Genomic DNA, 25,167 nt, shown 5'->3' with positions numbered 1-25,167 from the left:
GCACATCTCTAACGCCCCACGGCGGGACCGCCGATGCACGTATGTTTGTGTGTACGTGTCTGTTTGTGAACACACAGTACGGGCGTTGTCTACTTCCCATGCTCCAGTGCCAGCAGCGATGAGAAATATTCAAAGCATTGGGTGCAGCGAGGTGAGCCAGAGGGCACATAGGCAAAAGGCTAAGTTCACCTGTGCAGTTCATAATTCAAAATTTACAATGTCTTAATGTCGCATTTGTGTATCAAACAGACACCACAACAACTTTAGTATTTTACAATCAAGCAAGGAGCCATGAATAAGTTTTTTTCGCTACATGTGGAAGGGCTCATTCCCTACAAGCCAAGATTTAGGATTTAGAGCAAGCACTCACCCTTTCCACTTGCCCTTCCTTGTGTTTGGTCTTATAGATGAGCAGGCGAGGGAGGCCCGTCTCAGCATAGCCTTTATCTTCAAAGCCGTGCAGCAGGCGCCCTTGGAAGGCCAAGCGGCACGCATTAGCGTGGATGTCCGTGTCCAGCTTGGAGCCAATCACCAGGCACAGTAAGGGGCACGTGACGGGCCGCTCAAACTCCAACAAGGCCCACTGCTCTGGGTCGGGTCCCGAGTTGGACTCTCCCTGGCCGGTGACGTATTCTTCTTGGTAGAGGTACTCCCTGTCGAAGGCGAAGGCCGTTTCTGGCGAGCGGGACTGCGTCGCGTCTGGCGGCAATCCAAAGAAAGTCACCCGTGCCATGACCGTCTCGTGTCCCACCGTGATGTGGAACTTGGCCCGCGTGCCGAGGGAGCCCTTGAAGTAGCCGATCTTCTTGGCGGAGATGACGGCGGCGAAGACGGTGCGCAAGGAGCCCGGGGTGCACACCAGCCCCCGCTCCAGCAACTTTGGGTCAAACTGTGTCACGCACACACCCACGCGGTCTCCCTGCATGGCCCCCGACACTGGCTTCCGAAACATCTGTATCGACTTTACCTTCTTAGTCACCTGATGGAAGACATGTGACAGAATAACACATCTTAAGTCTAAACACAATTCAGTGCAAATTAAACAAAATAATTCTGGTGGAGAGATTTCGGTGTGGTTTGTTGTATTCTCAGCTCAACTTTTCGTTTTTACAGCACTTAAAACAAGCACGGCTGAAAAAAAAAAAAACGTCCCGTACAGACAAAGTCAAACACAAGAGTAAAGTTTAAAACAACAAGAAATAACAACAATAAAGGTAATATAAAGAATAAATAGATAACAGATAAAAATAGATTTTGAATTACAAATACTAAAAACATGAGATGAGATTGTACCATTTTGTTATTAAAATTAACAATTTTACATACACATTTTTCTATGTCATCTATGAATAACCTGGCCCGTGGCTCCATTTTAGAATTTAAACATGGCCTTTAGCAGAAAAAAACTGCCCACCCCTGATTTAAATTATTATTTATTTAATGAATTGGGGAAATTATATTATAATAAAGACATAATAATAATACTATTCAATAAAATCGATGCAGAAAATACACACTACTACATAGTGCCAATTTATAAACTCTTTAGAAGTCTATCACCTATAACTTTAAAAAAACACTACAACTATTTTGAGTGGAATATATTACAGTATATATTACAGTTTTCATTTGAATGCCAACAATCCCTTACACACCAGAAAACAGGTATGATATGAAATCTGGAAAAACTCCATCTTAATCTACAGTACAGTAGTTTGCACACATCTTAATTTTAATAGCATATATTTGTCGCCACTCTGAGGTCAAAGTGAGCACTGCAGGCAAGATTCTGCTCCCAATGATTGGAAGGGGCGTCATCGGTTTTCAATGGTCCTATTGGTCGTGATAAATTTACATCCAAGTCGGAATGTGCAATTTACTATTTAGTTGGTCGCACGCCATTTAAAAGCAAAGTCAGTCTTGTTGTAAACCAATAACCCCCTGGACTCACCATCCCCACACATTTCAGTGACCCACTCCATCCGTTCCTCCCTCCGCCTGTCCGGACCAAGACAATTTCTGAGGCGCTATTCCAGAACATGTACTGTACCTTCAGTGCTGGGATTTCTACGGTGTCGTTGATGGCTAGTGACCCCTGCAGGATGGTGCCGGTCATGACTGTTCCCTGGCCACGGATGGAAAAGCAGTGGTCCACAGCCATCAGCAGGTCACCTCCTGGCTCTCTCCGTGGGAGATAAGTCTGCTTTTTTAATAGCTGAAACAGAAAAGACGAGAACATAAATACATACACACAAACATGACTATCCTCAACATTTCCGACCTAATGTGGGTTAACACAGGGAATAAAGTAAAAATTAAATCTCATTTTTAATACTACAAATTTTTCACTAAAATTTACTATTTTTTCCTGAACTACATGAGCTAAATATATCTAAAAAAAAATTATAATAATAATGAATAAAAAGATTTTAATTGACCAATTTTAGTAAGAGACAAGTCAGAATATCAGTGTGTATGTTTCACCTCGATTAACTCGGACACCCCCTGTGGTTCCTCTGTGTCGCCACCCTCGGGGCCCCCGGGCTTGGCTGCCACTGCAATCACTGGACAATCTTTGAAACTAGACGAAAATAACAAAATGGTTTAGTGTTTCACGAGTGATTCAAGTTGGGAAATATCGTATTATCATCTAATTCCTGGTGCGTGCTCGCATCCAGACCTGGTGTTCTCCAGCGTTTTGTGAAGTCTCTTGGTCATTTTCTCAATCGCGCTCTGTCTCTTGTTGGCCGGCAGAAGGTCAGTCTTGTTAAGCACAACCACCATGCGAGGGCAGGTCAGCTCTCCGATGAGCAGACACTCTGCTGTTTGAGTCTGCACTCCTTTCACCACGTCCACCACCAGCATCATCAAGTCGATGATTTGAGCCCCTGCGAGACACGCAAACATACAAAAGCTGTGTTCTGTTTATCTGCAATTAGCTGTAAATACAAGATGGGCTTTTGTCTGTTTGTTTCTGCATACACGTGTGACCGGTGAATTTGACGACAGAAAAACAAACAGGAAAAGACAAGGAGACAAACATCATTGGGAGGGGTAAAGGGCTAGAGGGCTGAAACTAGAGCTGCCGCACGCTTGCTTGTCTTTCCTTTCCCGACTTTGCTTTCCTGTGCTCAACTCTTTTCTCTGCTCCCACTTGGCTCCATCTATTTCCTGTGATTTCCCCATTTGGGACAAGGGAGGGGGGGCGCTTCATATAAAGACCCCAATTTTTTCCTTTCAACCCTAATCTCTAACATGTGCCCTTCGACTGGATCAGTTGCACTGCATAAAGTGTGCAGGCAATGAGCGGTCTGTTATTAAATAGCATTTTCACTTACAATTACAAGTGAGACTACAAATATAATTCATTTATTTGCGCTTTTCCCCCCCACAGGTGAGCTGTAGTTTATCCTACCTGAAACAGTGGCAACACAATAAAATGAAATTTGGACGTGGCTAAAATAACAGGCTGTTGTGATTAAATAAAAATGAACGCAACTATGTAACATGAGAATTTAGACTGTAAATGTAGGTCAGTGCTTTGACAGCAGACGTCTCACCTCCAATGATTGTCCGAATGAGAGAGGCATGTCCCGGACAGTCCACCAAAGTGAACTGCAGGTTGTCATAACGCCCCCGGTGGTCTTCACTGTCCCGCAGGTGCTCGGGAAGGTCCACGGTGAAGGAGGAGAAGCCGAGGTCTAGGGTGATGCCTCTTTCTCGGGACTGAGGGTTTTTATCGAAGGCAGCCGTGGACGCGGTGCTGCTTAACGCTCGAGCCAGCGACGTCTTGCCGCTGTCCACATGTCCGAGTACCCCGATGTTGAAATTCAAAGTTGTACTCTTATTCGCTGCCATGTTGTAGTGCTGTCACGTGAAATTCTCTGGCTGTATCTCTTCGGACCATGGACTCAGTTCCACAGCGGAAGGTGACTTGTAGCTGCCCAATACTGAAATTAAAATTAAATTTAATCTGCACGCTAATTGCATAACATACAATCTCGAATCAGTACTTGCAGTACGTGCAGGCAAGCTCGAGCCCATACGAGTATTCAGTGACTAGCTAAGTAACTTGATTGACTTTGTAGTGAGCATAAATATATTCACAGAACGTTTAAAACGATGCACATATTTGTTTTCCTCAGGCTTATCTGATAATCGTTTAACTCACCCGTATATTCTACGAGTTTCCACTTTGACAGCCGAGTTGAACAACTAAAAGATATGAAAGCACTCGGGGAAGGATTTCCTGTAACAATGATTGCCACCAGTATCGACCAATCATAGTTGTACTTGTATTATTTACATCCAATGGATTTGCTTGAAATACAAAAAAGGCGGCGCTTAGAGGTAACACTTCCGCCAATTTTCCATAGTAACCCCACATGGTAACCATTCTTCCTGTGTTTTGAGTTTCGGTGGCGGCGGCAACTGTGGCACGCTTCCAAGCTAATAGCTGCACAAGTGACTATTTTCTAGCTTTTAAATCGCGTTACGGTTACGTGATATATCTACTTAAGCCACCATGAAGATCGAGGAGGTGAAGAGCACCACGAAAACTCAACGGATCGCCTCACATAGTCACGTCAAAGGACTTGGTTTGGACGAGGCCGGTAATGCTAAACAGTCGGCGTGCGGCTTGGTCGGCCAGGAAGCCGCCAGAGAGGTAATGTTGACCGTTTGACATTCTTCTTATTTGTAATAATCTCTTAGATGACACTTGCATTCGTAAAAGGACGATCTTGTGTGATTGCATGCACATCGTGCACGTCCAAGCTAAACCTGCTAGCCTGTGGAGTCGCTGTTTCACAATACTAAACAATCCTCGTTTAGTCAGAAAATCTATAACGTTAAATCCACGACAGTAATTCCAACCTGGATTGAACCTGCTACCTATTTAACATTAGAAAAATCTCACGGCACACCACCAAAAAAAAAAAAATTAAATCAAATATATACACAAGTCACATGCTTCATAATGTTCCTGAACATTTACCTTGCAGGCATGTGGCATCATTGTGGAGCTCATCCGCTCCAAGAAGATGGCAGGAAGGGCAGTTTTACTGGCTGGGCCACCTGGTACAGGAAAGGTAACGTTATTAAGTCGCTGTCTCAGTGTATTCGCTTGTCATTCCTCACTCACTTGTTGATGTTTCTTCTTGCAGACGGCTCTAGCTTTAGCCGTAGCACAGGAGCTGGGCAACAAGGTGCCCTTCTGCCCCATGGTGGGCAGCGAGGTCTACTCGTCTGAGATTAAAAAGACAGAAGTACTGATGGAGAACTTCAGGAGGGCCATCGGTGAGAGAAGCACTTAATTTGTTTTAATTTTACACTTAATTTGTTTTAATTATAAACATTCAGTATGCATATTCAGACACAGTTAACTCTTTTAATATACAGTACTGTGCAAGTCTTCCATTTGCTTTGTTGTTTAAATGACCCCTTTGACGGTTGTCATTTTGACATCATGAAACTGTAAATACAAAGTTCGCAACAACAAAAAATATCAGTGAGTTGCTATGGCAACCAACCTCAGCCTGCCAAGTAACAGGAAACTGCTGAAGTGGTCACCTCAAAATTGAATTTATAATATCTGGACTCCAAACAAAGATATGCTTCAAGTAAAACGGCATCACAGAACCCTTTTGCGCAATACTTATTGTATCTTGTTGACCCCTGAGTCATTTTGAGAAGGGGAAATGGGCCGGAAAGATTCCCCTGCTGATGTTACCTGTCGCAGGGAAGGAAATAGACCTTTTGTAGATGGAGAGCACCGCTGCTCCTCCCTTAGAACCCGATCTCTAGTCAGAGATGGAGATTCCTCCGAGGTTGTCACCACCATGTGAATTAGAAAACCACAACGTACAGTCCACACCCTCTGATCTGAACCGTGGAGAGTCGGCCACCTGTGGGCGCCTCCTTGTGCCGCACTAATGCGAGACGAGGGTCACTCAGAAATAATGGGAAGGAATGTTCACGGGCACGTGCACAAGCAATATGCTTTGCACGGAAATACAAAGACCCAATTCACGACACTGCGTGTGCGATATTCATGTCAACTCGTCTTTCAGGGCTGCGCATCAAAGAGACGAAGGAGGTGTACGAGGGTGAGGTGACAGAGTTGACCCCCTGTGAGACGGAGAACCCGATGGGGGGCTACGGAAAGACTATCAGCCACGTCATTATTGGTCTGAGGACGGGGAAGGGCACCAAGCAGCTCAAGGTCTGTCACCATTTTTAGTGCTTAGACAAAATTTTGTAGCCACAGGGCCAAACCAAAAATGTTGCCTCATGTGTTTACATTTTTTTTACCTCATCTACATTGGGGGAAAATGTAGCTAATTTTTTAATTCTTTGTTCCAAAGTTGGATCCCAGCATTTACGAGAGTCTTCAGAAGGAGCGTGTGGAGGTGGGAGACGTCATCTACATTGAAGCCAACAGTGGAGCTGTCAAGGTATCACCACACACCTTCCACTTGTTCTTCTACAATTCATCCATTCATGCCATGGGCAGGGTTTTCCATCTGGCCTTTCGTCTCTCTCCTCTCGGCGTGACAATCTGTGCTTCCTTTCAGGGTGTTCAAAAAAGCTTTTTTTTTTCTTCATTCCGCTATCTCTCCATCTCGTCAAATGCCTCCTTTCCTACAGTGAGGCTTGTGGCTTCCGTTGACAGGTTGCGATGACTGTTCCTTTAATCGGTGCAGGTGGCTTTGTGAGCAAATAAGGGCCGGGCAGTGGCACACATCGCTTGTTGACAGGCCTCTCTCAAAGAGCCCACCTGTTCTGCCATGGAAACGAACGAATCCTTGTGCCCGTGTCTTTGCAGAGACAAGGTCGTTGTGACACTTTTGCCACTGAGTTTGACCTGGAGGCTGAAGAGTACGTGCCACTGCCAAAGGGAGACGTGCACAAAAAAAAGGAGATCGTCCAAGACGTCACGCTGCATGACCTCGATGTGGCAAATGCCAAACCGCAGGTTAGAAAAAAATTAAGTATTCAGAGTTCAATGTCACAAGTTTCTGTGCAGTCCTCAAGTGTTCTTGGTTGTCACCACAGGGAGGCCAGGACATTCTTTCCATGATGGGACAGCTGATGAAGCCCAAAAAGACAGAAATCACAGGTTGGCAATGTTGCCGTCAAATCTTCATTCACGTCCGCTTGCTTTGCTCAGCCATCCTTTCGTGTTTGCAGATAAGCTCCGAGCGGAGATCAACAAGGTGGTGAACCGTTACATCGATCAGGGCGTGGCCGAGCTGGTGCCTGGAGTGCTGTTTGTGGACGAGGTCCACATGCTGGACATAGAGTGCTTCACATATCTCCATAGGGCACTGGAGAGCACCATCGCTCCCATCGTTGTGTTTGCCTCCAACAGGGGAAACTGTCTCATCAGGTGGGCCATTTTTAAGATATTGGAAATCTGATAAAAAAAGGGTCTTTTTGGGTAAACATGCCACTGATTATTTCACGTACCACTAGAGGGAGCCTGAGTATGACAAGTGGTACTTGTCACACATTTCGGAAATTCCACAAAGATGGTGGCCACTTGTCACAATGCAAAAATCACGTCGTATTGATTAGCATGGAAAAGGAGCTTTGAAAGTCATGTTCCCTCACATTTGTGCCAACCTTGTTTCATGCTTGCTTCTCAGGGGGACCGAGGACATCAGCTCTCCACATGGGATTCCACTGGACCTGCTAGACAGAGTGATGATCATTCGTACCATGCTGTACACGCCGCAAGAGATGAAGCAGGTCAGTGGAACTGGCAGGAATCCTGATCACATGTATCAATTTTCTTTTGTCTCATGTAATGGCTTCTTTTTTCTTCCAGATTATCAAGATCCGAGCTCAGACCGAGGGGCTCAGCATCAGCGAGGAAGCACTCGCGCACCTTGCAGAGATCGGCGCCAAGACCACCCTCAGGTATGGAAACAGGCTGAAAGTATTGGGTTGCTTTCTATCTTCTGGAAAGACTTTGAACAAGATTCGGACAGGTCAGACATATATAAACACCAACTTGAACCATGTAGTTGATTTATGTCTCATTTGATGGCAGGTACGCTGTTCAGCTCCTGACACCGGCCAGCCTGCTCGGTCGCGTTCAAGGCAAAGAGACGGTCGAGCGGGAGCAAGTGGAGGAGATCAACGAGCTTTTTTATGACGCCAAGTCCTCGGCCAAAATTCTTCAGGATCAGCATCATAAATTTATGAAATGAAAAATGTAAGGACGGCAGGCGATTCTTTTCAATAATCCATTCTGTTTGTTTTATTTCTATCTTGACTGATGTTTTTTTTTTTTCCATTAACAGCGTAGTTCCTCAGAACTTTTGAATAAATCTATTATTTGCCTATACGTACTTTGGTTTTGATTTTTTTTGCATAGGTTTTTATATCCATGCAAGAAATTAACAATTTAACAGGAATGACAATTTTGCTGTGTCAGCATTTTTATGTACAGTAATAGCTTTACATGTCTATTGTGTATATATGTAGAAAACAAGCATTTTCTACTTTTTAAAGGCTGTATAGTGACATTTGTGCACAATCCACTTTTAGCATAGTACCAGTTTTGGTGCTTTGAAAACAAACTACTGTAATCAATTACTTGTGACAGACAAAAAAAGTCAATATTTATGAAAAGGACTTGGGGAAAAAAAAAAACCTGGCTTGCCCACCAAACACTGAGCCACAAGTGCTAAGGTGGTCTTGGTCTACTTCCTGGCGGGTCGACCTGAGCGCGTGTTCAAAGCCGTCTCTCCTCCTGACCTCACGCCACTGAACACGGATGGAGCAGTTTTGCCCATTTTCTCTGTGGACAGTTGAACAAACAACAATCAACAAATTCAGACTTGACCTGTGATGTAGTCTGCAGAAGTTCTATGAACCATATTAGGTAAGGTTCAAGTGGGTTTCAAATATTTTGTTGCACCTACAATAGTAATATTGGGTGGTGTCATAGAAAACTAATTAGGAGAGTATTTTAATGTATTCCTAAAGGATAAACTACACAAACAGTTTATTCCACTGGGAAAACACTCCCATCTTTACAGCAATCCTCTTCGCCTTAAATGGAGTGGAAACTTTCTACATCATAAGCTTACTGCTAACTTCAACCAATATGTGCCACTACTTCATTTCAGCCAACAACACAATGCGTTTGTATGCATGCATGCATGAGCACTCACCACACTCCTCCATGACTTCAAAAGTTTTGCTCTTCGCTGGTCCACTACCACCAAGTCTATTCTTCATCTCAGCCAGGTCTTCTTGGCTGACCGCAGGACGCTGCACTTCTTCTTGCGGTTGCTATGAAAAATCAACAGTGATTAACATTAAAGCTTTGGGACAGCACACGTTCAGTAAAAAGCGCTCTTACTTGGGACATGGTGATGTTAGCTCTTCTGTCTTCAGTGTGGCCCGTTTATATATAGTCTGACTTGGAAGTGGACAACAAATCTGTTTCTCAACATTAACAAATGATGTCATGAGTGTAAAAGCTCCTCCTCAAATGAATCCCAGCTTTGAACTTGGGGAGGTAAAACTATTCAAGATGAGATGAACTGTGCTGGGATTTACAAACTCATTGAACAAAAAAAAAAAAAAAAAAGCCCAAAAAGAATGTTGCTTCCAGTTCTTTCCCTTAATGACATCATTCCCCAGCACTGACGGCTGCTTCATTAACTTGTGGTAAGTTTGGAGGAAGATCAACTGTAAGCTTAGCAATTTGTGGTTCTGCCCAAAAAAAAACAAAAAAAAAAAACGTGCTGTTTTCCTGCAGAAAAGTCAAGAAAAAAACATACGGTACAAAAACTTTGAACCTTTGCTCGGAAAATTTAGAACAGGTGTGAAGACTTTTATGTGCAATGGATGGTTGGAAAAAGCCTTACATAGGGGAAAAATTAACATCATTAATAAATCAACAGGCTTGATTCCAACATGACAGGCATGATGTCAGCTATGGAAGTTGAGCTCCACCCTGGACAACTCATCCTGGCACCGTTCTTTTATGCAATACAAAAACTGCAATCCAAATGGGGGTTCTGAACATTCAGAGATTCTCTTTCATTTAAAAAATATAATAAATTACAGTTGCCGCTTTAATTTTTGCCCATAGTCCATCACATTATCATAATGAAATTGTATTACTGAAATATTTAACTTTTCTACATTATTCTAAATTAAAAAAAAAGAATAATTCACTTGTTGCAGTCCTTCAAGCTAAGCGTGTTTTTTCCCGTACTGCGGCAAAAGCTGAGTCCTCACAAACATCACCAGTTGAGTTTCTGTGAGCAAAACCGTTCCGAGAACAAAAAGCAGACACGCCGCTCCCACGCCGACATGGACCAACCTGAGGAGCCAGCCGCTGTCGCAGCAGAAAGCTGCCTGCCAACAAAAACAGGCACTGGTCATACAAACGCTATCGAGACCCCGAAGTCAAAATAAGCCGTGAGGCGTTTGACGATACCTCACTGACGGCTGTGACGGCCGCACTGACGGCGAGCATGAGGCATAGCGGCGGTGAGGGCAGCAGCCCACGCAGAGGTTTCCACGGGCTGGACAGGAAGTAGCGGCGGATGTACAGGACGCTGTGCGTGATGCGGAGGGCCATGTTGAGGCAGTTAGCCAGGATGAAGCCTGCGCCGCCTGCCCACCACGTCAACACGTAGGACAGGAAGAGGAAAGACACCGACAGGGCCAGCATCACCAAGTTGTACCTAGAAAGGAAAACACGGAGCTTGCCTGACATAAATGTTTAATTCGTTTAACATTCATTTCTAAAAGTACTTTTTCCCAGTGAAATAAATAGAAGTGTCATTGCCTACTTGTCAACCTCCTCCTGGCTCATTGCGGCAAACACAAAACACTCGGTCACGCCGTTGACAGCCAACAGGAGGACGTAGCAGCTGTAACATCTCAGCAAAGATGGGCCTTCATCAGAAAAGTGAATTGAAATTTCTTCAATATATAGAAATAAAGTTAGGTACAAAGTCAAATGTTATGCCTGTAATTCACATCTTTGTTATTCGAAGTGTCAAAAGACCAATGGGCCAATTAATTACCAAAGCTCAGAGAATACATATTTCCCATGTTACCTGCTCCACTGCTCAACAGGGATCCACCATAAATGTCCAGGGCCAGTCCTGAGTAAGCGTACCCAAAGACTGCAATAATGAGGCCAATCACCAGCACCAGTTTCAGCAGGCATTGTAGCACATCTGCTGCGACACCAACATCTTCCTGAAGACAACAATCGTATATTATCAACTTCAACTCCTCGATATTCATTCACAATAAAGCCAGCCTGCGCACACCTGCTTCTGGCTTTTCACATCACGGCCTCTCTGCAGCACTTTGGCGAAGAAGATGTAGAAGCTCTCCTCGATCGGCAAGAAGACGAAGCGCGCCACCATGGAGCCCAGATTGTTGATAATGTCGTAAACGCCCTGGTCGCCAAAGCTGAGCACGTTCAGGAAGGTCATGACGTAGCGCTCGCCTTCAGTCAGGATCTGCTTGAGGAACGACTGCTTGAAGAAGCTCCAGGTGAGTCGGGCCACGGTCCAGTCCACCAGCGGCTAGAAACAGACAGATGCTCTGAGAGGTTCATGTCAAATTTGTCATCAAAACTGGTATTACTGGACTAACGTTCATGACTTTAGCTTGTAACAAATGAGCAAAAATAAACAATCACACTACCTCTCCATTAGCTGTGTGAGGCATCAGATCTCTGATGTCACGCAGGGGAAAATTACTCTTAGTCGCCTCTTTGGATGGCAAGAAACGAATAAAGTAAACCACGTAGCACAGCACTAGGACCCCTGTGTACACGAGCTAAAACATACCAAAAGAATCAAGTTATTCATCTTACATTAAGAAATAACACATACAATGTGAAAGCAAATTCCTACATGAGCAGCAGAGAAGATGTAAAGGCCCCACTCCCGGGCAGACACCACCAGCACCACCGTCATACTGCACTTAGCCAGCATGGCCAAGCTCTCAGCGACCACTTTTAGCCTCACAAACATGTGGGCCTGGGCCAGTACCCAAAGAGGCTCGGCCAGGAGCTCCTGCATCCCTGCTAGGGCGAACAGCACCACAGCGGGGCCGTAGAAAGGAACGACTTGAGGGTCCGGCACCTCCAGGAGCCAGAGCCACACCGCGGCTAACAGGGCTCCCCATAGTACACCTAGAGGCAACCTGACAGACCAAGTCTGCTTTTAAAAAAGGCAAGCAAATGTTACACAGTTAAAATACAGTGGTGGGTATTGCTCACGTCAGCCATAGAAGGTTGATGAGCTGTCTCCAGTTGTGCTTCCCCCCCTCAGAGCCACTGAGACAGGCTCTTCGAAAGGCTTCTCGAGACAAAAATACTAGCGTGGAGTACAGCAGTGTTAGCCTGAAAACATGAAGACAATAACACACATTACTGTTATAAAAAAAATTGAGCTGAAATGATAGCACAGTTCATCACTTACCTGACGTTCACCACTCCAATGAGCTCTTTGGATACAAAACGCAGGGTGAACGCGTTCAATAAGAATGTGAGCACACGGAACATCACCTGACAAGGAACAATAACATTAACAGGAGACATTTCATACGTAAATGAGCTCACATTAGCATTTACGCACCTGTAGCAGCACATTGTACGAAGCGAGAGTGGACGCGTTCTTCAGTACGTCCTGCGAGCTCATTTTTCAGCCACTTTATCTCTCTAACTCAAGTTTTCGACATTGAATACATAATTCTTTTTTCTACTACTTACAGAGGAAGAACCAGTTCGCGTAGTGAACACGCATGACGGGAACTCGATGATTTCCACTTCCGTACACATTTGTACAGACGTATTTACGTAATGACGTCATTAATGCTACGCGCGACGCTATTGGTGGATATGCATTTGTTTCCCAACAATATCTTAAATTAAAGATACAATAACAGATTATACGTATCAAAACCATACAATAAAATTAAATACGTTACATTGTAATTTTCAAATGAATTTCTATAAATTACGAAGACAGAAACTGAAATAATTTGGAGGCTCAGGTGTGTTTTTTTAATTAATGTAAAAGATGGAGACATTAAAAATAAAAAAATCCACAAGGTACCGATCAATATACATGCTACACCAATATACACTATCTATATACTACTTCCAACTACACATGTCTGAATTCAAGTAACATTCATTAACTTTATAGTCATGTGAATTTAAAGTACCATGTAAGATTCAAATGTCTACTTTTTAAGATTTTTAACATTTTTTTTTCACTGGCGGTTTTGTTTTCAGAATATTGTAAGGCAGGCCAGCTCAAATGCTTTGGAATATCATCAACGGTCAAAGCTATGGAAGACTGGCGGGTCAATTCCATGTTCCATAGCAGGACACCTATTCAGTCAAATGTGATGTGATAACATAAACAACACAATCATTATTAAAATCCATAATTCAAGAGGAATACACTAAGGTTGATTTTAGATCAATGTACTAAATTCAATGTACATTAAATCCTGAATTATTTGCTGGCTTGAACTGATTACTACCCCAAAACATACACAAGAGGGCAGTAGTGACGTTAAATGGAATGTTAAGCATTTTTCAACCTACCACCGTTATTATTATTACTGTATTATTATTTCTTACAGGCTACACAATAGCTTGACGCATGCATTCGAACACATTAGGCTTAATATATACAGTACCTCCAAATATATCGACTAGTACCCCGGGAGAGCAATTTGTGCTTAAAATAACATGACGCAAATTCTGCTGGTGGAGCAGCTATTTGGCAGGTTTAACCATGTGACACAAAAAGTGAACTGCACCTAAACAATGGCTTTGTAAACCAAGTCTCACTGTTCATTCAGGGATTACTTCTCTAAGAGAAGCTCCATCTTGGGGTTCATGAAAGAAAAGCCAGCAAATGCCGACTGGTCCATGGAGTCTATGAAGTTCTTGTCACTGTGGGACAGGCGGGGCTTCTCGCTCAGGAACTCTCGATCAAAGTTGCTGCAGTCGTTCGGTGCTCTCTGTAATCAGGAGCAAAGTCAAAGTCAAAGTCAAAGTCAGCTTTATTGTCAATTTCTCCACATGCCAAAGACACACAAAGAAACCGAAATTTCGTTCCCCCCTATCCCACGGTGACAAGACATGGCTCACAACAGACAAACAAGTAAACAAGTATAACAAAAGCGTGCTGAATAATGAATAAATAACACAACAATAAATAAATAAATAAATAAATAAATAAGAGGAGCAGGAAAAAAAAAAGGAGCAAGTGCGCGTACAGCAGACATTCCCGAAAATAGCGCAACAGTGCCGCACGCTACGCAGAAGGGGGTAGCGAGTTCAGGGCCAATATATCCCGTGAAGAACAAAACATCTGCATTCGTTACAAACGTGACACGCTTAGGAGGGTTTCTCAAATCGAGTATGTGTGTGTATGCCATACCACTTTGGGCTTGAAGGGTGGCTCCACCTCCCTGTTCTCCAAGGCCGTCCAGTCAATGGACTTGAAGAACGAGTGTAAACGGATATCACCCAAGATCCCAAGCCTACGTGTGGGATCTCTTTCAAATAACTAGAGGGAGAATAATCATAAAGAGAAAATGTTTATCAAAAAAAAAAAAAAAAAAAAAAAAAGCTTTCTGAGGAATAGCTGCTCTGAGATGTACAGAAGTAGTAGTGGTACAGACCCGCTCCAGCAGCTCCTTGGCTTCCTTGTTGATCCAGCGGGGGTAGTGGGGGGTGTCCATGCGGATGGACTCAAAGAGCTCATCCTCATCATCTCCGTGGAACGGCGACTGTCCGACGAGCATTTCGTACAGCAACACACCGAATGACCACCAGTCCACTGAGAAAGAATATTTCTGGCCCAGCAAAATCTAGGAATAAATAAAATATGCTTAAACTCCTCACAGGAACAATGCAGTTAAAAGTTAAGACATAGCAAACAGGGAAATTATCTACATCTTTGCAGTTCCTGTATGCGGCTTCCTGATTTGCGCAATTTGTGCAGCAATTTAACAGCTTTTTTTTTTTTTTTTTGGGAAACTGCTGCAGTCTCAGTAAAGCATCAAGCGCAAAGTACCTCAGGAGCTATGTAGTCTGGTGTACCGCAGAAAGTTGTGGCCCGGTTCTCTCCAAAGACGTTTTCCTTGCACATGCCAAAGTCTGCGATTTTAATGTGTCCCTCATGAGTCAGCATCACGTTGTCTAACTTTAGATCCCTGCAAGAACAAAAAAACCAAGCAGCATTAGAAACAAAAATGAGTGGTTCGAGATTTTGTTTTGATTAGACAATACTGAACATGCAGTAAGGTGTTGATAGTTTATCAGCAAGTGTGAAAATAGTTGTTTCCGCTTTCCACAAAATTATGCTATGCAGTTAAAAAGTGAAGCACGGCTTACTAACCTGTAGATGATTCCTTTGGAATGCAAGAACTGAAGGCCGCAAATGATCTCAGAAGAGTAAAACCTGCAAGGACAAAGATGGTGGAGACAGAGAGATGTCAGCAACATGCCCACTGCGGGAAGCTGAACGGCGCCGTTTACAGGGGGCTCCTTTCAGCGTGCACGTAAATTATTGAGGGGGACATTTGTATGGAGTAGGAGGCAGGTGAATGACACTGCTATCATGTGAAAGCTGAGTGTCGAGTGTCTCGAGTGACCCGCTTATCTGTGTCAGGTTGAACAAATGACTGCATATTAAAAAAAAAAAAAAAAAAAAAGTGTTTATTTGGGTTTAGTTTGTTTAGGACATTTGTGTTTATTTCAGCATAAGACTAAATTATAAAACCAAAATATTTATGCATAATAGATCATATATTGTAATACAGATTAATTGGCATCTATTGAATTCAACCAGCCTCGAGTCTTGTAAATTTAAAAGGATTAAGGTTTGATATTTTTTGTGATGCCCGAAGAAAAAAATTACAGTAACAACAAAGAGGAAATGTTGTATGCTAACCATGGGAGCGCATGGAACATGCAACATAGGAAAGAATTTGGCCGCTTAGTACAACAAAAGAGTAAATGTGTTGCCGTGACTTCGAACTAAATCAAGTCGATAAACTTAAAGCTGAAGTCCACTTGCTTTGCAAGTGTTTTATGTGCTCCTCTTTTTGAACCACCTTGAAGTGGAGTCCAACCGCTTGCACGAAGCTAGCGTAAATCAATTTGAATAGGCTGTGCCTGTCGTCTACACTAACTGGATCCTTTGGTTCGAACGGTGCCTCTGCAGCGTGAGAGGCCACTTGAAACCCAGCAAGCGGTTCAGTCATAGCCTCAAGAAAAATATTGCATAACCCAACGGAACATCAACATTTCACTCGGCCGTGACAGCTTGAGCACAAACTGAGCCTGATGCTTATTTACATATGCGGAGTGTGTGTGTGTGTGTGTGTGTGTGTGTGTGTGTGTGTGTGTGTGTGTGTGTGTGTGTGTGTGTGTGTGTGTGTGTGTGTGTGTGTGTGTGTGTGTGTGTGTGTGTGTGTGTGAGTTAGCGTAAAGCAGTTGCACATATGCAGGCGCAATGCTAAGTTTAAATGTGGCCCGATGAAAATTTTTGTTCATTTTTTTTGACACCCTCACTGATGGGATTTTACTAGCATTTCAATTCTGAGCTGCTGTTAGTTGTAGACAATATTTTAGTGTTCTTTTATGTTTATCCTTATACACATTCGATACCTGGGAAAACTTGCTCTGCCAGGCTGGATATGTGTGGGTTTTTTTTTCCATCTTACATTGTACAGCTAGTGGGGAGGGACAAAGGCTGTTTGTATGTTGAAGACTAACTTAGCTGTTAGCTTTGTCAATGAGGCAATTATTTTTTTTAAAGGCCAGCTTGCTGGTTCAGTTTCAGACTTTTTCCACTTTGTCACCCATGTGCCAGCGTCATTATGAGTTTGTTGAAGGGAACGCCCCGGCGGCAAGGAGAGAGGTGGGTGGTAGTAATGGATAGCTCCTGACAAACAGTACACAGTAAAGCTCAGTCCTTACAAGGCCATTGTGCTCATATGAGAGCGCCAACAAAAGGACACCAGCCTTGGCCCATCAGGAGACAGTGAAATCAAAGTTTAAAAAATAAAAAAATCCCATAAAGGGAGGGCAGCAAAGAGAGGTATACACAGAGAACAAACATCATCTCTATTTGACTTGTGTTTGCTTTCCATTTGATCTTTCGTGTGTATGTGTCTTTTTCTTACGTAGATCTGATGAGATCAAATCGTCCTTTTTCCTGAATATGAAACATTAGGTCCCCACCGTTCAAATACTCCATCACAAAGAACAGATGTTCCTGCAGTCAAACATGTCATTAAGCATTCATCGTTTAGTAAGCAAGAAGAATCGGTACTAACGGCAGAACGGAAGTGACGCTTACCTTCGTCTGGAAGGTTGAATAAAGGTGTGTGAGGAAAGGGTTATCCCAGGCTAAAGCCAAGACCCGCTTCTCCACCATAGTGCACTCCACGTCATCATCCATTAGCACCACATCTTTCTTCAGAGCCTTCACAGCAAAGTACTCCTCCTGACCTTTTAGTTCTGCCAAGAGAACCTGATGCAGAGATAATGCTTATCTATTAAGGCCCAATCTTACAAGTCAAGTCAATCCACTGCCTGTCAAATTGTAAAAAATAGGGCATTAAATGTCTCCATTTACTTTGCCAAAGCTGCCTTTCCCCAGGACCTTGTGGAAGACAAAGTTGTCCACGTTAATGCGGGTGAGGTGTGTAAGGCGAGTCTGAGGCTGCGGGCCCGAACCATGCCAAATGCTGCTGTATTGGCTTGTATCTAACAAAAAAAAAAAAAAAACACCACACACACACACAAAAAGGTTACAGTAAATTATTACTAATGAAGGATCACAACAAACAAACTGAATATCATATAGTGAGTAACAGTAAAACGTTAGGACACGCAAATACTCACTGACCATTGATATTCAGTTCAGACAGCTTATTGACCTCATCGTAGATTCCAATATCAGCTAAATTTGTATCGAGGTTCGGATCAGAGCGGCGAGTGAAGGATTTCTGATTAACAAAAAAAAAAAAGTAGGAGTTAAAATAAGTAATTTTGCAATGAAGACATAAAACATAGACACAATAAATTGTTTGGAAGTGATTTTAGTCCTTAAAGACAGCAAGATTTGCAACACAAGGTTAGGGAAATGTAAATTTAATGTCGACGCACTATAAAAGCAAAGTAAAGTGAATGTTTGGAGCGCAGTGAGATGGAAAGAGACTTGCGTTGACTGGATTAGATTACACTTTACTGCTTTTGTGAAATTTACAGCTGGAACCACTAAAAGCAAGTTTGTCTTCTCTCAACTCACCTGGCTGACTTGTGTGAGCGCTTCAGCTAAAAGTTTCTGGTTGATACCACAAAGGTTGGCCACTTTATGCTGACACTTGTGGTGAACGTTCATGGAACAATCTTGAAGACACAACAAAGCGGCTTAGCAAAACAATCCCGGTTGATTCCAAAATGATGCTATGGTGAAAAGCGTCCGTGTTGTACCTTCACATTTCAGGCCCTGCTTGACAAGACCCCAAAGCAGGCTCCCACAATGGTCGCAGAAGGTGGGACTCATGTAGTTGTGGCTCTTGAAGCGATGCGGCATGTCGATGTTGAAGCGTTCCTTCTGGAACTGCGGGAACAAACGCCATCCGTTCTTTCCGTTAGTCAGCCGTAGCAAAAGAGATCTCACGTTGCTATTGGTGGGCCTCGGCAACGGAATCTTTAGGAGCGGTCTCACAGCTTTGTAAATCTGCCTGATCATTTTAGCTCCTTTCTCAACTCCCTGGTAGATCCCAAATTGTTGTTTCTTCCACACCCCGCTGTGCCTGCCGTGCATCATGGAAGCTAATCCCATCTTGCGCTGTCCACTGTGTGGATATGTGAGCTTGATCATTTCCATCCTATCTCCCTCTCTCTCGCTCGGTCGCTTGGTCTTTGAGCTAGCTTTATCCTTCGCTATTGATGAGCTTACAATTCGTGGACCCTGCCTCTGTCCTAAACTCTGACCTGGCAACCCACATGATTCAATATGGCCACGCTTGTTTGTTTTCTTTAAGATATTTACACAGCCAATTTGTGTGTTACATACCACGGTATCCCGACTGTTTGCGGCGGTGCCGGTGCATCTGCCGATTATTTTGTCGATGCATTTCTTGTGGATGGCCGCGTTGCATTCTGAAACAGAATGTCATATGAATCACATCATCTTCATATTTTAAATCAATTGAAGTCTGTGGCATGCCCCTGCAGGTATGGTGGAATTACAAAAATGTAAAGGATTTTTTTTTTTTAACCCGCTCTCAGAATAGACATTCCATGCCATGCTTAATCCTTGGTCACGCTTGACCAGCGGTGGGCAGTCCATTCTCTACGTGGGAACTTAATCCAACCATTGTAATTGCTCCCGCCATCCAATATTTTGAAGCGATAAAAAGCAGTAGCTTTCTTTCTTCAATGCCGGTTTTCACAGCTTTGTAAAGCAATTTGAAGTTCATCCGTACAATCAAAGCACATGGTAAATTTGGACAAGCTCACTTAAAATGTAGACATGCCATGACGTGTCGTAATTTATGTGCCAGTCCCAACCGCCACCTTTGCTCATAGAACTCAAACATAACAATGCGCTGTTACCCACTTGGCAAAGTCGCCATAACACAAGATTGTGCGCGTAAAAAGGGGTCAAAGCTTCAATTGGTGAACAGCAGTGTAAGTGTAGGCCAGCAAGAGACAGGAGGGAATAACAAGATAACATAACAGTTTGGAAACTGAAAGCTATAGTCTTTTCATTGCTTTCAGTAAGTGTTTTTTCCCCCCCCAACCATGTTTTGAGGTAGTGAGTGTTTTTTCTTCATTCTCCAATTGAGAACATGAGAAAAAAAAAGAATCACTTTTGCAAGTCACTGCAAAAGCAGAGGGACGTTAAAATGACAGTTCACTTACGTCTGCATTTGTAGCCTTGCTTGTTGAGTCCCCTGTGAGAGCAAAACACAAATGTGTCCATTACAATTTTTTTTTTTTGACCACAGCAATTTAAAGTGGTTAGTCATAGATTCTTCATTTGATATAATGAGCAGTTTAAGCACACCAATGTGTAAACCGTGGCTTCCTTTTTGGCGTAACTTCCTGCTGAGACCAAAACGAATTTCAACACAATTTAGTCCATTGCTGCTATGAATGGACTAAGAAGCAATGGTTTAGAAGTTTCCTTAAAGTCCCCAGAAGGGAAAATAGTCTGAACTCACCAGACAAATTCTCGACACACAGAGCAGAATGTGGGCTGCCTGAAGAAGGTGGCGATGAACTCGTGATTCTTGATGAAGTGGATCTTTGCCTGCTTGATGGCACCTCGTCTACGGTTGAGGGTGGGGGCTTCTTCTTCCTTTGCGGCATGTTTACTCTCTGGCAGAAACAAAGTTCATGTCACAGACATGACATGTTGATTCTAATCCACTCAGACATCTTTAATCTCTTAATTGTGTCGAAGTGCTTGTTTGGTGTCATTGTTTTCCTATGAGCCGGACGACGGATAAGACTGATCGACACGCTGCTTGGGAATGCTCAAGTTAGCAGTGGGCTGAAGAAAAAAAAAAATCATTCACCCACTTTAATTTCTTGCTCTGAAAACCTATTTTCTCAATGAGCCACTTGCAAAGGGGTCTCTCATGAACACATGCAAGCATCACTGTGTTAATTGAGAGATAGTCAGACTGATTTTTTTCTTCCCCCCACCTGAATCCACTCCCTCAAGAAAGTACTGCACTGCCATCATGACTTTCCCAGAAGGCTGAAGATCCACCTGAACACACAAACACAAATTCAGAAAGAAAGCCATGCTTATCTTAGTACACAGAAGCAACTTGAGCTGTCCTACCCAGAATTCAGCACGCCCGTTGGCTTTCTTGCAGCGCTCAGCGAGCACGGACACGCCAACCGTGACCTCGGCGAGCGCCTCCTCCGCCGTCTTCATCAGCAGCACCTCCAGCACACGGCCCTCATAGATGTGTGCATCAAAACTGGCCTTCCAGGCTGGATACATTGTGGGTTTCCGCTGAACTAGAGTCTTCCCTCGTTCTAGGGAACAGAAGGCGAGATGCTAAAAAGAGCTTTGGACGAATCGTAAAGTAAATAGTGACGCTCCCCAAGCACACAACACACAACTTGAAGTTAATGATTTTCTCACCAGTGGTCAAGGCCTCCTTCATTTTAATTGCGCAGAAAGGTGGGTCAGACGAAGGCGGCAGGGTACCCAGGTCGAACGTGGTGAAGGCAATCCTCAGGAAAGGAGCCATGGTGACAAGTCCCGAAAGTCAGCTGTGGCCAAAGACAGACAAATAAGGGAGTGTTACTCAGCGTACATCTCGAGGGATGCTTTAATTCCCGTACTAACCACTTTCTTGAGCTGTGGCACTCGAGTTTTCCATGGGAAATATTCAGGAGTGATGCCGTACTTTTTGTGACATTACATGAAACACCGGGAAATTAGAGAAAGCCTCATCTGATCACTTGATTTTAAGTTGTGGCCAATGACAGTTACAGTATGAGGCCCGTGCGGCTGGGGCGGACCAAAATTTGCATTTAGTTTGCATGTAAATGGCTTTTGCAATACCACAAACAAAAGCAATGTGACTTTTTACCCTCGTCAACTTTATGCAAGTCTGTACTAGTGAATCCTTGAATGCTCAATCAGCTCATGCAGATGGAACGTGCTTTTCAGGCATATTTTTCTTCCAAATTTTAGCACACTTGAGGTGTTTGCGTTCAATGTAATACACACATGATTCAGAATTGACATGTGTATCATCATTCGTGACCTCTGAAAGTTTAGTCCACACGGATTCATGGTTTTTGGTGGGGGGAAAGAGAGCAGCTGCAAAGATGTAGGACATGCCTCCCGCGACAAAGCGAGCCTCTACATGTCTCGACTCCAACACAAGCACTCGGCGCTCCACAGGAAGCTCGGTAATTCCTCAACCCGTAACCGCCCACACTGAGACCAGAAGAGTAAAGAACAGACAAGCGCACTGGGAAGTAAATCAGTCATGTGAAAGACGAGTCAAGTGTGTGAGTGGGGTGGGGGGTAAAGTCAGTCATTGACTGTGGCCACAGTGTTTTAAAATATAATCAATACACACATTGTGCTATGTGATAGAGGGCACTCCCGATCGATTAGTCGAGCATGCACAGTTTTGATTTGTCCCCTCGCTTGAATTTAAAGTTGGACACCTTTCTCTTGCCACCATTGTGTGCCTCCTTCCGAGAATGTCTGAGTGACACAAACATGTGGTTGCTGGCGAGGATGCTTTCTTCATCATTGCAAAGACAATCTTAGCTAACAGGTTTTACGATTAAAGCAAAAGAGCAGTTCTGAACATTAGGAGAGCATTGCAAGCGCAGTCATCCAGCGTGGCGGAAGCCAGTGGCTTCTTTGTAAAGAAATCTTGAATACTTTCAAAATGTGATGGCAACTCTTACAACAGCGCAGCCATACTGCTTCTTTGTTGTCAGAGCCCAGCTGATTTGGGGAAGAGAACATCCTAGATTGGTCGCCATTCAATTACAGGAACAATAACACTTAAATTCACACCACGATGACATGATTCAAAATAGTTGATGGGTGTATTCAGATGGAGTGTTTTGTGTGGTTTTAAAAAGTCAAGGTTTACCTAACCGCTAATATTGGCAGTCACCAGTAATGAGCTACCGTTTGTCTTTTTGATGGGACTTATAAGCAATGCAAAATGATTGGCTTCTTGCAAAGTTGAGTAAAGAACCACTTTTTTTAAGTTAATTACCCTCGATTAACTCTTTTCCTCCTAACTGTGAAGTAGAAGATAGGAAGCAGGATGAGATATTGCAAACACAGAGGCATTTGTGCTCTGATTAAAGTGGTGTCCTAAAAAAAAAAAAGTGCCAGCAAGTACTAGTTATCCCCAAGGACAGCACGAGTCGCGACACTTTGACTGACTAAGAATTAAAACAGAAGAATATTACTTGGTTGGGAATAATAAGTCACTAGTTGTCTAGATAAATATTATCTGGGCCAATTCACTTGGGTGACATTGGATCATTTGCTATGGAGTCGGGAATGCTGTTCTGGTGTATTTTGAAGGCCCTCATCAAGAAGATGCTTCAACACTTCAATCTGGACTGTTATCTTTGTTGATGTTGGATGTTACAGGAACGTTACCTTCCACTACTTCACACTGAAATACAGTGAGCGGAATGCAAAGCAACTCAATAGCACTTAACAGAGCGGACCAATAAAAACAATACACTATAATTAGACAAAAAACACCGTTGGGTTTTAAGGCGCCAATAGCAAAAGTTGGCGGCCGGTTTGGTCGGTTTGTTTGGCGGAGTACTTTTTTTTCCGAAATCGACCCGGTTGAGTCAAAGACGATGTGACAGCTCACATATTCCACCGCATCCATGCAGCGTGCTTACTTTGCGGGTGTTTCTATGAATAGCTAAACTAATGTCGGGAAAACTTAAGCGTTGTTTAAACAAGCAGCAACATGCAGCGATGCACAGCGTAGTCATTGCCGCATCGTTTGTGAAGCTAGCCACCATATCAGACCAGAGGCGTTAGTGAGTGACAAATGAAACGGTGCCATTAAAGTCTCTATCTGAGGGACGTTTTGCACAAGTCCGAACTAGGCGGAAAAAAAGTCGACAAACAAAAGGTTGTCAAGAGCTGACTCACCTCGTCCTGCAAATTGTCCGTTGTCTCTTCACCGCCGCACGGATCGAAGTTCTTTCTTTCTTTTCTTTCTCGTCGCCTCCTTTTTTCACTCTGTGATACTCTCGATTGAGGAAGTGTGGCGCGGCGCGCTCCCGACGCCCTCCCCGCACATGGTGACGTCTACCTGACACACGGACGTGAGCGCGGACGCGCGCTCCACCGTGTTGGCGCACGCATGGTTGAGTCCAAAAAGTTTAGTCATGTTTTTCTTTTTTTTTAATAATGGGAGGGTGGATGTGTAGGCATCTGATTGTGTATGGTCATCTTTATATGAACAAACAAAAACTAAAAAAATTGTAAAAGAACTAAAAAGTAGTTCATTAATTTTTAAGTGATATACACTCAGCAACATATAAATATGTTAGTGTTTGTATTTATTTATGTTTTTAATAATCTTTTCTGTTTCTATCCAGCCTCAATCAAATCTGGGCATTGCGGTTATTCTAAACATAGAATGCTGATAGGGCCTTTTGCATTGGAGCTCATTCTCCATAGTATACACGGAAGGGCCTATGGGAGTGGGCGGTGGAGGAGTTTTTGGCAGTAAACAAGGCTCTGCATCCACACAAATGCACATAGCACATCAACAGTTGCTTCACCCTAACAAGGAGGAGGAAGATTTGGCTCTGTCACTGATCTTTTCTTTCCATAAACAAAATGTCCTCCCACTATAATCTATTTTATGTCCACATCTATATTTCTGCTATACGTGTCAATGGAAAATGCCTGCCAGTAATTAATTCCTTATATTTTCACAGGGCAAAAACATATAACTTACACAAATATACTTTTTCAAACACTGAGCCAGCCTCTTATATGCTTTGCCCACCTTTGTTGCTAGTTAACAAGAAGTCCTACATGGTGGTATTTGCACAGTGAGAGAAAAAAATAGTACCACATGGGTAGTATGTGCATCAAACGCCCACTCATTTATGCTAAAAATAATCAATTTCTTCAAATATATTAATTTGAGTTAAATCGCCTGTCATGCTCGTTTTGCTCAGCTAGCGAGGGATGACAGAATGGTCACATCAGAACTGATAGCGGAAGAATGAGCAGAAGGCTGTGTGGGTTTTCCACTCCGTGTCCTGTGGATGGAAGGAGAATGCTATATTTAAAGATTCTAGGGAGGTGGAAAAGGTGTAACACCGCCTTGGCAGCGTGGGCTGCAAAGTGTTTGCAAAGTGGGACATGAGGAGGGCCAGGCAAGTCTTTTCTCTTTGCTTTGCCACATCTTGTCCAGGTGATGAGCTACACAAGACAAGCCTAAGGCAACATCAATAGTTGTTTTTTTAAATTCCCCACAACCTTTATGTAACCTAATCTTCCAATTCTACCCTGAGGATGTACCACCCACACACTCCAATGAAAGATGACAAGCATTGTGGATGAAGCCTCC

The 25,167-nt window shown here is 43.4% G+C and overlaps 5 protein-coding genes across 8 annotated transcripts in view; 1 reads left to right on the top strand and 4 right to left on the bottom strand.

Moving 5' to 3' along the window:
* Positions 1-4,282, bottom strand: part of eefsec (eukaryotic elongation factor, selenocysteine-tRNA-specific) — a 44,974-nt gene extending 40,692 nt beyond the window's left edge. For all 4 annotated transcript variants that reach the window (XR_015861499.1, XM_088390881.1, XM_088390880.1 and 1 more), the window contains exons 1-6: positions 4,172-4,282; positions 3,561-3,950; positions 2,681-2,888; positions 2,485-2,581; positions 2,051-2,215; positions 371-979 (exon numbers count right to left, since the gene is read on the bottom strand). Coding sequence is in view for 3 of the 4 variants with exons in the window: in XM_088390881.1 (XP_088247007.1) it covers positions 371-979; positions 2,051-2,215; positions 2,485-2,581; positions 2,681-2,888; positions 3,561-3,858 (1,377 nt within the window). In the remaining variant the exon portion in view is untranslated. The remainder of the gene's footprint in view (positions 1-370; positions 980-2,050; positions 2,216-2,484; positions 2,582-2,680; positions 2,889-3,560; positions 3,951-4,171) is intronic.
* A 91-nt stretch (positions 4,283-4,373) lies between these two features.
* On the top strand, positions 4,374-8,357 carry ruvbl1 (RuvB-like AAA ATPase 1). The gene is made up of 11 exons (XM_088390885.1): positions 4,374-4,666; positions 5,004-5,090; positions 5,166-5,298; positions 6,072-6,223; positions 6,366-6,455; positions 6,827-6,976; positions 7,057-7,120; positions 7,192-7,390; positions 7,650-7,752; positions 7,832-7,923; positions 8,057-8,357. The coding sequence occupies exons 1-11, from the start codon at positions 4,526-4,528 to the stop codon at positions 8,214-8,216; spliced, it is 1,371 nt and encodes a 456-aa protein (XP_088247011.1). The 5' UTR covers positions 4,374-4,525; the 3' UTR covers positions 8,217-8,357.
* A 66-nt stretch (positions 8,358-8,423) lies between these two features.
* On the bottom strand, positions 8,424-9,693 carry mustn1a (musculoskeletal, embryonic nuclear protein 1a). The gene is made up of 3 exons (XM_088390890.1): positions 9,377-9,693; positions 9,186-9,306; positions 8,424-8,809 (listed from the first exon to the last, which is right to left on the bottom strand). The coding sequence occupies exons 1-3, from the start codon at positions 9,383-9,385 to the stop codon at positions 8,712-8,714; spliced, it is 228 nt and encodes a 75-aa protein (XP_088247016.1). The 5' UTR covers positions 9,386-9,693; the 3' UTR covers positions 8,424-8,711.
* A 139-nt stretch (positions 9,694-9,832) lies between these two features.
* rft1 (RFT1 homolog) lies at positions 9,833-12,828 on the bottom strand. The gene is made up of 10 exons (XM_088390882.1): positions 12,633-12,828; positions 12,477-12,562; positions 12,275-12,397; positions 11,907-12,198; positions 11,695-11,829; positions 11,313-11,573; positions 11,094-11,238; positions 10,824-10,929; positions 10,466-10,715; positions 9,833-10,383 (listed from the first exon to the last, which is right to left on the bottom strand). The coding sequence occupies exons 1-10, from the start codon at positions 12,693-12,695 to the stop codon at positions 10,219-10,221; spliced, it is 1,626 nt and encodes a 541-aa protein (XP_088247008.1). The 5' UTR covers positions 12,696-12,828; the 3' UTR covers positions 9,833-10,218.
* Positions 12,829-13,034: 206 nt separating this feature from the next.
* Positions 13,035-23,905, bottom strand: prkcda (protein kinase C, delta a). The gene is made up of 18 exons (XM_088390142.1): positions 23,730-23,905; positions 21,207-21,337; positions 20,898-21,097; positions 20,756-20,822; positions 20,269-20,425; positions 19,967-19,998; positions 19,116-19,201; positions 18,527-18,656; positions 18,342-18,442; positions 17,940-18,039; positions 17,667-17,797; positions 17,388-17,561; positions 17,212-17,303; positions 15,420-15,482; positions 15,096-15,234; positions 14,701-14,889; positions 14,457-14,585; positions 13,035-14,034 (listed from the first exon to the last, which is right to left on the bottom strand). The coding sequence occupies exons 2-18, from the start codon at positions 21,313-21,315 to the stop codon at positions 13,876-13,878; spliced, it is 2,058 nt and encodes a 685-aa protein (XP_088246268.1). The 5' UTR covers positions 21,316-21,337; positions 23,730-23,905; the 3' UTR covers positions 13,035-13,875.
* Between the last annotated feature and the right edge of the window lie 1,262 nt (positions 23,906-25,167).

The sequence above is a fragment of the Syngnathus floridae genome, chromosome 11, assembly GCF_059516105.1.
Source record: "Syngnathus floridae isolate MCC-2025c chromosome 11, RoL_Sflo_1.0, whole genome shotgun sequence".
Taxonomy (NCBI): Eukaryota; Metazoa; Chordata; class Actinopteri; order Syngnathiformes; family Syngnathidae; genus Syngnathus; species Syngnathus floridae.
This window is presented reverse-complemented; position numbering and strand designations above follow the sequence as displayed.